At 39.7% G+C, this 12,034-nt stretch overlaps 1 protein-coding gene across 4 annotated transcripts in view; it reads right to left on the reverse strand.

The window, feature by feature from the left end:
* The window catches only part of EFCAB10 (EF-hand calcium binding domain 10), a 28,302-nt gene extending 17,756 nt beyond the window's left edge, over nt 1-10,546 (reverse strand). For all 4 annotated transcript variants that reach the window (XM_047752380.1, XM_047752379.1, XM_047752381.1 and 1 more), the window contains exon 1: nt 10,380-10,546. In XM_047752380.1, the coding sequence (XP_047608336.1) occupies nt 10,380-10,488 (109 nt within the window). In that variant the 5' untranslated portion in view covers nt 10,489-10,546. The remainder of the gene's footprint in view (nt 1-10,379) is intronic.
* Nucleotides 10,547-12,034: the final 1,488 nt, after the last annotated feature.

Below are 12,034 nucleotides of genomic sequence, written 5' to 3' on the forward strand. Positions count from 1 at the left end.
CGTGGCTCAGTGGTTACCGAATCCGACTAGGAACCATAAGTTGCAGGTTCGATCCCTGGCCTTGCTCAGTGGGTGAAGGATCTGGCGTTGCCGTGAGCTGTGGTGTAGGTCGCAGACGTGGCTCAGATCTGGCATTGCTGTGGCTCTGGTGTAGGGCAGCAGCTACAGCTCAAATTGGACCCCTAGCCTGGGAACCTCCATTTGCCACAGGGGTGGCCCTAACAAAGACAAAAAGATAAATAAATAAATAAATAAATAAAAGGGAAAAATTTGCAGTGTAGAATAGTCTAACCAGCAAGAAATTCATTTAAAAGAGAAAGGGAAATAAATAATTCCTCCAAAAAACAAAAACTTAAAGACTACAAGCAAAAACTAAAAGAGCACAGCAATACTAAACCCATTCTAAAAGAAATACTCTCAATAAAAAAGTAAGAAGAAATAGGATGGAGGAAATCACAATTGGAAAGTAATCAGTTAAATAAGCCAGTATACAGATCTGAAAGAAAAAAAAAAAAAAACCTATTGTAAAAGCAATGATAAACACAAGGAACAGCAAAGGGACAAACATGAAGATTAAAAAAAAGACTTCAAAATCATAAAGTGTGGGGGAGGAAAGTAAGTAAATCTAGAAAATCTAGACTCTTTTTTCCTTTTTCTTTTTTTTAGAATGTGTTTCAGCCTATATGACTATGAGTCTGAAGTAAGCAGAAGTAGGAAGGGGTTAACATACTTGAAAAACAGGGCAACCACAAATCACAACCAAACATTACATTCACAAAGCTAAAAAGAACACAAGCATAAAATAAAAAGAAATCATCCAACCAAAAAAAGAAAGGAACAAAGGAGAAACACAAAATCCACTGGAAAACAAGTTTTAAAATGGCGATAAATACATTTTTATCAATAATTACCTTAAATATCAATGGACTGAATGCTCTAACCAAATGACATAGAGTGGCAAAAACAAGAGCATACAACATACTGTCTACAAGAGACTCACCTGGAGTCCCCACTGCGGTGCAGTGGAAACAAATCCAACTAGGAACCATGAAGTTGCGGGTTCAATCCCTGGCCTCCCTCAGCAGGTTAAGGATCTGGCCTTGTCACGAGCTGTGGTGTAGGTCGAAGACGTGGCTCAGATCCTGCGTTGCTGTGGCTCTGATGTAGGCCAGCAGCTGTAGCTCTGATTTGACCCTTAGCCTGGGAACCTCCATATACTGTGGGTGCCCTAAAAAGCACCCCCCACCAAAAAAAACAAACGAAAAAAACAACAGGGAGACTCACCTTAGGGCAAAGGACACATACAAATTGAAAGTGAGGGGATGGAAAAAGATACTACATGTGAATGCAAGTGACAGGAAAGCAGGAGTTGCAATACTCCTATCAGATAAAATAGACTTTAAAACGAAGACCATAAAGAAAGACAAGGACACTATTTAATGATAAAAGGATCCATTTAAGAAGTGGATACTACTCTTATAAATATACATGCCCCTAATATAGGAGCACCCAGATATATAAAATAAATATTAACAGATATAAAAGGAGAAATGGATGGGAATACAATAATAGTAGGAGACTTCAATAACCCACTCACATCAATGGACAGATCTTTTAGACAGAATAAGGCAACAGAGATCCTAAATGACATAATAGAAATATTAGACTTAATTGACATTTTCAGGACATTAATCTAAAAAAATCAGAATTTACACTCTTTTCAAGTGCACATGGAACATTCTCAAGGATTGACCACATACTGAGGCACAAAACTAACCTAAACAAATATGAGCACAGAAATTACTTCAATGATCTTCTCTGACCACAATGGCATGAAACTAGAAATCAACCACAGGAAAAGAAATGAGAAAAAACTAACTACATGGAGACTAAACAACATGCTACTAATAAACCAATGGGTCAATGAGGAAATCAAGAAGGAAATTAAAAAATACCTCAAGGCAAATTATAATGAAAAAAAAATTCCCAGAATAACAGCTAAGTGATCAGAGATTACTAACCTCCATGAAAAAAGACTTTAGACTAATGATAGTAAAGATGATTCAAGATCTTGGAAATAAACTGAAGGTGAGGAATGATCAATTACAAGAAACATTAAGCAATGAAATACAAGATTGAAAGATTAATCAAGCAGAGATACAAAATGCAATACCTGAAATAAAAAATTCTCTAGGAGCAACCAACCAACAGAATACAGGAAGCATAAGAACAGAGAGGTGGAAGAAAGAGTAGTGGAAATCACTGACATGGAACAGGAAAGAGAAAAAAGATTGAAAAGTAATTAAGACAGTCTAAGAGAACTCTGGGACACCATTAAATGCACCAACATACCTATCATAGGGGTGCCAGAAGCGGAGAGAGAAGAAGGACCACAGAAAAATATTTGAAGAGATAATAGCCAAAAATTTCCATAATCATTCACTCAAATCCAGGAAGCACAATGACTACCATATAAAATTAACCCAAGGAGGAACATCCTGAGACACATATTAATCAAACAGACCAAAATTAAAGACAAAGAGAAAATACTGAAAGCAACTAGGGAAAAGAAACAAATAACATACAAGGGAACCCTGATGATAAGGTCATGAGCTGATTTTTCAGCAGAAATTCTGCAGGCCAGAAGGGAGTGGCACAAAATACTTAACATGGTGAAAGGAAAAAAGCTCCAAACAAGATTACTTTACCCAGTAGAGCTCTCATTCAGATTTGAAGGAGAAATCAAAAGCTTTATAGACAAGCAAATGCTAAGAGAATTCAGTACCATTAAATCAGCTTTACAACAAATACTAAAGGAATTTCTCCAGGCAACTTCCAGTTTGTTTCCACAACTGGAAACAAAAATATTGCAAATGACAAGGCTCACCAGTAAAGCCCTACATATAGTAAAGATGAGAAATTATCCATACACAAATATACTACCAAAACCAGAAACTGTGAGAAGAGGAGGTTACAAATGCAGGATACTGGAGATGCATTTACAATTAAGCGACCAACAACTTAAAACAATCTTGTGTGTATATATATATATATATATATAGACTTGTATCAAAACTTCATAACTGCAAGCCAAAAATCTACAGTAGATCCACACACAAATAAGAAAAAGCAATCCAGACAGGATACTAAAGATAGTCATCAAACCACAAAAGAGAACAAGAGAAGAAAGGAAGAAAAAAAGACAACAAAAACAAATCAAAAACAATTAATACAGTGGCAATAAGAATATATGTATCAACAATTACCTTAGATGTAAATGGACTAAACGCCCCAACCAAAAGACATAGACTGGCTGAATGGATACAAAAACAAAACTATATATGTGCTATCTTCAAGAGACCCACTTCACTTCTAGGGACACATACAAACTGAAAGTGAGAGGATGGAAGAAAATATTCCATGCAAATGAAAATCAAAAGAAAGCTGGAGTAGCAATACTCATATCAGACTAAATAAATAATAATGAAATGAAAATAAATAATATAAAAGACAAAGAAGGACATTACATAATTATCAAAGGATCAATCCAAGAAGAAGATATAACAACTGTGTATACACCCCCCCCAACAAAGGATCACCTCAATATATAAGGCAACTGCTAACAACCTTAAAAGGAGAAATTGACAATAACATAATAATAGTGGGGGACTTTAACACCCCACTTAGAGCAATGGATAGATCATCCAGAAAGAAAATCAACAAGGAAACCCAGGCCTTAAATGATGCATTAGACCAGATGGGTTTAATAGATATTTACAGAACATTCCATCCAAAAAGCAACAGAATACAGAGTTCCCATTGTGGCTCAGTGGAAATGAATGTGACTGGCATCCATGAGGACACAGTTTCCATCCCTAGCCGAGGTGGGTTAAGGATCTGGCATTGCTGTGAGCTGTGGTGTAGGTCTCAGAGGTGGCTCAGATCTGGTGTTGCTGTGGCTGTGGCATAGGCCAGCTGGTACAGCTCTGATTTGACCCCTAGCCTGGGAAGCTCCATATATCACAGGTGTGGACCTACAAAGACCAAAAAAAAAAAAAAAAAAAAAAAGCAGGCTACACATTCTTCTCAAGTACACATGGAACATTCTCTAGGATAGATCACATTCTGGGCTACGTATCGAGCCTTGGTAAATTTAAGAAAATTGAAATCATATCAAGCATCTTTTCTGACCACAATACTATACAACTAGAAATCAACAGCAAGGAAAAAACTGCAAAAAGCACCAACACATGGCAACTAAACAACATGCTACTAAACAACCAATGGATCACTCAAGAAATCAAAGAGGAAATTAAAAAATACCTAGAAGCTAATGACAATAAAGACACGATAATCCAAAACCTATGGGATGCAGCAAAGAAATTTATAGCAATATAAACCTACCTCAGGAAACAAGAAAAGTCTCAAACAACCTAACTTTACACCTAAAGCAACTAGACAGAGAAGAACAGACAAAACCCAAAGTTAGCAGAAGGAAAGGAATCACAAAAATCAGAGGAGAAATAAATGAAAACAAATGAAGAAAACCATAGAAAAGATCAATGAAGCAAAAAGCTGGTTCTTTGAAAAGATCAACAAAATTGATAAACACCTTAGCCATACTCAGCAAGAAAAAAAGAGAGAGGACTCAAATCAATAAAATTAGAAATTAAAAAGGAGAAGTTACAATGGACATCACAGAAATACAAAGAATCATAAGAGACTACTATAAGCAAATATATGCCAATAAAATGGACAACTTAGAAGAAATGGACAAGTTCTTAGAAAAGTACAATCTTCCAAGACTAATCCAAGATTAAATAGAAAAGATGAACAGACCAATCACAAGTACTGAAATTGAAACTGTGATTAAGAAACTTCCACCAGGAGTTCCCGTCGTGGCGCAGTGGTTAATGAATCCAACTAGGAACCATGAGGTTGAGGGTTAGATCCCTGGCTCAGTGGGTTAACGATCCGGCATTGCCATGAGCTGTGGTGTAGGTTGCAGACGCGGCTCGGATCCCGCGTTGCTGTGGCTCTGTCATAGGCTGGCAGCTACAGCTCCAAATAGACCCCTATCCTGGGAACCTCCATATGCTGTGAGTGCAGCCCTAGAAAAGATGAAAAGACCAAACAAACAAAACAAACAAACAAACAAACAAAAACAACAACAAAGAAAGCAAAAAAAAAAACTTCCACCAAACAAAAGCCCAGGACCAGACTGCTTCACAGACAAATTCTATCAAACATTTAGAGAAGCGTTAACACCTGTCCTTCTGAAATAATTCCAAAAAATTGCAGAGGAAGAAACACTCCCCAGTTCATTCTATGAGGCCACCATTGCCCTGATACCAAAACCAGACAAAGATACCACAAAAAAAGAAAATTACAGGCCAATATCAGTGATGAACAGAGATGCAAAAATCCTCAACAAAATCTAGCAAACTGAATCCAGCAATACATTAGAGGACCATACACCACGATCAAGTGGGATTTATCCCAAGGATACAAGGATTTTTCAGTATTGGCAAATCAATTGGTGTGATACACCACATTAACAAACTGAAGAATAAAAACCATTTGATTTTCTCAACAGATTCAGAAAAAGTTTTTGACAAAATCCAACACCCATTTCTGATTAAAAAAACAAAAAACAAAAAACAAAAAACCCTACAGAAAGTGGGTGTAGAGGGAATCTGCCTCAACATAATCGAGGCCATATATGACAAACCCACAACTAACATTACTCTCAGTGGTGGAAAACTGAAAGCCCAATAAGATCAGGAACAAGATATGGATGTCTGCTCTGGTCACTACTATTCAACATAGTTCTGGAAGTCCCAGCCACAGCAGACAAGAAAAATAAATAAAAGGAATCCAAATTGGAAAGGAAGAAGTAAAACTATCACTGTTTGCAGATGACACGATTCTATACCTAGAAAATCCTCAAGATGCTACCAGGAAACTGTTAGAGCTCATCAATGAATTTGGTAAAGTTTCAGGATACAACATAAATATACAGAAATCAACTGCATTTCTATATACTACAATGAAAGATCAGAAAGAGAAATTAGGGAAATAATCCTATTTACCATTGCATCAAAAAGAATAAAATACCTAGGAATAAACCTAGCTAAAGAGATAAAATTCCTGTACTCTGAAAACTGTAAGATACTGATGAAAGAAATCAAAGATGACACAAACAGAAGGAAAGATATACCATGCTCTTGGATTGGAAGAACCAATATTGTCAAAATGATTATACCACCAAATGCAATCCCTATCAAATTACCAAGGATATTTTTCACTGAACTACAACAAAATACTTTAAAGTCTGTTTGGAAACACAAAAGAACTGGAATAGCCAAAGCCATCCTGAGAAAGAAATATGGAGCTGGAGGAATCAGGCGCCCTGAGTTCAGACTACTACAGAGATACAGTCATCAAAACAGTACAGTACTGGCACAAAACCAGAGATACAGATCAGTGGAAAAGAAAGCCCAGAATTAAACCAATGCACCTATGTCTAATCTATGCACCTACTACTAATCTGACAAAGAAGGCAAGAAAATACAATGGAGAAAAGACAGTCCCTTCAGCAAGTGGTGCTGGGAAAACTGGACAGCTAAATGTAAAAGAACAAAATTAGAACACTCCCTAATAACATATACAAAAATAAACTCAAAATGGATTAAAGACCTAAATATAAGCTAGATACTTAAAACTCTTAGAGGAAAATATATATATAAATCACAGCAATATCTCTCTGATTCACCTCCTAGAATGATAACAATAAAAACAAAAATAAACAAATGGGACCTAATTAAACTTAGAAGTTTTGACGCAGCAAAGGAAACCCTAAACAAAACAAAAAGACAACCCACAGAATGAGAGAAAATATTTGCAAATGAAGTGACTGACAAGGGATTAATCTCCAAAATATATAAACACTTCTTGCAGCACAATATCAAAAATGCAAACAACCCCATCAAAAAATGGGCAGAAGATCTAAACAGTTATGCAAAGAAGACATACAGATGGCCAAAGAACACATGAAAAGATGTTTAACTTCACTAATTATTAGAAAAATGCAAATTAAAACTATGAGATACTACCTTATAGCAGTCAGAATGGCCATCATCAAAAAGTCTACAAACAATAAACGCTGCAGAGGGTGTGGAAAAAAGGGAAGCCTCTAACACTGTTGGTGGGAATGTTAATTGGTGTAACCACTATGGAAAACAATATGGAGATTCTTTAAAAAACTAAAAATAGAATTACCATTTGATTTATCAATCCCGCTCCTGGGCACCTATCCAGAGAAAACCATGTTAAAAAGACACATATACCCCAATATTCATTGCAGCGCTATACACAATAGCCAAAACATGGAAGCAACCTAAATGTCCATCGACAGAGGAGTGCATCAAGAAGATGTGGTACGAATACACAATGGAATATCACTCAGCCATAAAAAGGAAAGAAATAATGGCATTTGCAGCAGCATGGAGGGATCTAGAAATTATCATGCTAAGTGAAGTAAATCAGAAACAGAAAAACACATACTATATGGTATCACTTATACATGGAATCTAAAGTATGACGGAAATGAACTTATCTATGAACAGAAACAGATTCACAAAAATAGAGAACAGACTTGGGGTTGCCAAGGCAGAGGGGGAGCAGGGGAGGACTGGATTAGGACTGAGGGATTAATAGATGCAAACTATTATACACAGAATGGATAAACAACAAAGTCCTACTGTATAGTGCAGGGAACTATTTTCAATGTCCCGAATAAACCACAATGGAAAAGAAAAAAAAATTTTAAATAGAAATTTCTCAGATGGCTGCTTCTAAACTCAGAAACTGAAATTATAATTTGCTCAAATTGTCTTTGTTTTTTTGTTGTTGTTGTTTCCACAGAAGTGCCTCTCAAATTATCTGATTGCTCACACCATATGGAAGCCTCATTTAGGTGGAAACTCAGCTGCAACACTGACTCACAAAATAAAACAACCTCACATTCATCCTGTCCTGACTAATCATGAGCATACATTTCTTTACATTGTACCTATGCAAATAACATTAAAAAAAAAAAAAAAAAAAAACCCTAATGGCACATAATCCGAAAAAAAAAAAATGTAGGTTGACTTAGAAAGGTAAAACTTAAAATTGCTGGTTATAGCCCATTTAAGTTATTTAACTGGTTAAGTCTAGTCTCCTGGGAATCTCTCCTCTGGACAATTTTTCAATCCTTGGCTATTATTTTCCTTGGAATTATCATATTATCCTCTCTATCGTGCTGTATAACTCCTGAGAGTTTTAAATGTCTGGCAGCAGCCATTCACATGCCAAATGGCATCCATTAGGATCTGACTCCTGGATGAAATCAACTTTAACCACATAAATGATGAAACCAATGACTACATGGCTCTCTTGCCTAAGGACTCAGCTAATGAAAATAGTGTATTCTGTTTGTGATTCTTTGGCCTGAAGAATCTCAATGGTGGTAAATAAGGATAACGCGGTACAGGCTGGTCATACTCTAAGCTTGCTGAGAGAATGATCAAAAGTGGGGGTAATTGTTAAAATCAAGACCAAATGGAGATCAGCCTTGAAAAATTCCCTGAGCACACAAAAGCAGTTTAATTATATAAGCAAAGCTTAATTTAGCATACTTTGCAAGATTAACTTGACCTGGGTTATTTGTTGCTTATGTCTCTGGAAATCATAAACAGTTTCCCAAGGTTGATATGAAGTAACCACTAGCCAATTTCCTATTATTTAAGAAGACTCTAATATTAAAACCAATTACTGTGAAGGATAAACAATCACTGCCTTCTCATCATGTAAGCTGCTTTATAACAATATACCCCTGAGCCTCATTCCTTATTTTGGTTTGAGTGCTCCTGGTTTGCAAACTGTCTTTTTGGCATGTGAACAATAAACTTTTACTAATTATTACTTTGGCGATTCACTGGTCTTCTGCTATTTCTGAAGTTTTGACATACATATATATATATATATATATATATATATATATATATATATATCTCCACATCTAACAGCAAAAGATGATTTTTACCACCACAGTACCAAACCAAACACCAGCAAGAGATAGTAATTATTCACTTTTTCAAAAAGCAGGTTTTTAAAAATTAGTTTGATAGCAACCTTTCCCCAGTGCATTAAAAAATGCATTCCTTTGTACTTTTGTTTTTTCATTTTGTTTTTATTTTTAATTGTTGCAGTTTTTACTGCTATATTGTTTTCAAACAAGTAGAGAGAACTCGATCACATTTACACTTCATGTTGGCTGGGTAATTTTGGCCAAATTGGAATGTTTGGTATTTACATTTCTTATACAGAGGCAAATAGGACAATTTTGTCATTTTGGGCCCTTCACACAAAGCTGGCAAATTACAATTCTGCATCCTGGGGAGAAGGACATCAAATTACTTTCACCTTAATCTAACTTTTAAATTTACAGACCACCCCCACATTATGAAGTGATTCAAACTTTGTGAGGGGATCAGATTCTTAAAAATGTCAGAAAAATCTGTCTCAAGAACACGTTTTCTTTTACCCTATAAATTGTTTTTGTACCAGATTAAAAACTTTTTTTTTTTTTTTGACTTTTTAGGGCTCTGCCTGGGGCATATGGAATTTCCCAGGCTAGAGGTCGAATGGGAGCCACAGCCATAGCAATGCAGGATTCAAGCCAGGTCTGCCACCGACGCAGCAGCTCATTAGCATGGCCCGATCCCTAACCCACTGAGCGAGACCATAGATCGAATCCACAACCTCATAGATACTAAACTGGTCGGTAACCCGCTGAGCCAAAACGGGAACTTCCCAGATTAAAAACTCTTTGAGGGCAGGGGTAACACTGGAAACATCTGTTGCTTACCAGGCATGAGAGTGATTTATATATTATTCATTTAATCTCCCCCACGTTGCCATGAGATGAGTACTATTATAATACCCATTTTCTAGAAGAGAAAGTCAGGTTTTTGCCTACGGTTTCACAATATTCAGGGGTGGATCCAGGAGCCAGGGTGTAGGACCCCACAGCCTCTCTCCCACCTGCCACAAGCTCTCCACCTGCCAGAGTCCCGCCACACCCGGCTAGTGGCAGGTACAAAGAGGCCATTCAGTAAGTCCTTGTTTAATTGAAGGCCACAGCATTAACCTGCAGCAGAAAGGCTCAAATGGCCGAGAGGCAGGAGAGTGTGTGTGGGTGAAGAGGTGGGTGGGGGGTATCCCGGAGAGAAGCTGGACCACCGGGACGCGGGAGTGGAGGGATGGCTGCACCGGGAATTTCTGGGGACAGCTCGGTGTGGGACAGAAAGCCGAGGGATAGGCAAGACACTTACCCGGCCGGAAAAAGAGGAGGGCACTGGTGAGATAGTTTAGCAACTCCATAATCCGATGTTTCTCCAAATAATTCCTGGCCTCGAGCTCCCTGGGGCTGCGGGCCTCCATCTTTCAGCGTTGGGACGTTGCCGTGCGACCAGACCCCGTGGCGGACGTTCAGCACCGCCCCCTCCGCCCGGCACCGCCCCCTCCGCCCGGCACCGCCCCCTCCGCCCGGCACCGCCCCCTCCGCCCGGCACCGCCCCCTCCGCCCGGCACCGCCCCCTCCGCCCGGCACCGCCCCCTCCGCCCGGCGCGGTTACGTGATGCGCCCCCAAGTGGCTGCGACCTGGCGGTGGAGTCTTGCCCCTCACCGCGAATGGTATAGTAGGGAGGTGTGCGGTGGGGAGTACACGGAGGAAGAGGGAGGCCTGTGGTAGCCGCTTGTGGGCGCATGGCCGGATGCCCCGTCCCGGCTGAGCGCTGGGCAAGATGATCTTTTATTGTTTCAGCTCAAGCTCCTACCTCAGTACTTGTCGAGCCAGTGAATGAGGCCTCATGTGGTAATAACACACGAGGATGGACTAATAACAGAAGGAACTTGTGTAATTCCGGGGGTGTCCAGTGGAGAGTCCTAAGCAGCATCTTTGGTGTGAGCAGCCTGCTGCACGGCGCTGGCAATAAGACGGGAAAGGAGCACGTTTTCTCTACCTGATCTTCGTCATGAAGTGCCTGGATTCTGAGCTCCTACATGCATTTGCTTTTTTTTTTTTTCTTTTTGCCTTTTCTAGGGCCGCTCCCGCGGCATATGGAGATTCCCAGGCTAGGAGTCTAATCGGACCACAGCCACAGCAACGAGGGATCCGAACCGCGTCTGCAACCTACACCACAGCTCACGGCAACACCAGATCCTTAACCCACTGTGCAAGGCCAGGGAACAAGCCTGCAACCTCATGGTTCCTAGTCGGATTCCTTAACCACTGCACCATGATGGGAACTCCAACATGCATTTACTTTTTCACTAAACTCGGTGGAGCTGGTTTTATGAGACAGAGAACCACCTGACCATAGTTTTGAGAGAGAGTCACTGAATAAGGAGAGATAAGGGTGACTAGGAGCGTCTCTACTCACCCATTGAAGTACCCGAGAAATTATACTCTAAGCAGGGGGAGTTCCCGTTGTGGCTCAGGGGGTTACCAATTAGATTTCTATCCATGCTGATGCAGGTTCAACCCCTGGCCTCATTTCACTCAGTGGGTTAAAGATCCTGCATTGCTGTGGCTGTGACATAGGCCAGCAGCTGCTCCGATTTCACCCATAGCCTGGCCTGTGAACTTTCATATGCTGCAGTCCTCCCTCTGCAAAAGCAGTCTAAGCTGGGACTTCTGTCTTTGAGGGCCAGGCTCTGAGACCTGTGCCCTTACCCTTCACCAGACAGTTATTACAGAACAGCCACTTCAAGAAGAGGAAAGACAGGAGTTCCCATTGTGGCTTAGCAGGTTAAGGACCCTAGTTGTCTCTGTGATGATGTGTGTTCAATCCCTGGCCTCACTCAGTGGGTTAAGGATCTGGCATTGCAGCAAGCCACAGTGTAGGTCACAGATGTGGCTGGGATCTGGTGTTGCTGTGGCTGTGGTGTAGGCCCCAGCTGCAGCTCCAATGTGACCTCTAGCCC

The sequence above is a fragment of the Phacochoerus africanus genome, chromosome 11 (assembly GCF_016906955.1).
Source record: "Phacochoerus africanus isolate WHEZ1 chromosome 11, ROS_Pafr_v1, whole genome shotgun sequence".
NCBI classification, from domain to species: Eukaryota; Metazoa; Chordata; class Mammalia; order Artiodactyla; family Suidae; genus Phacochoerus; species Phacochoerus africanus.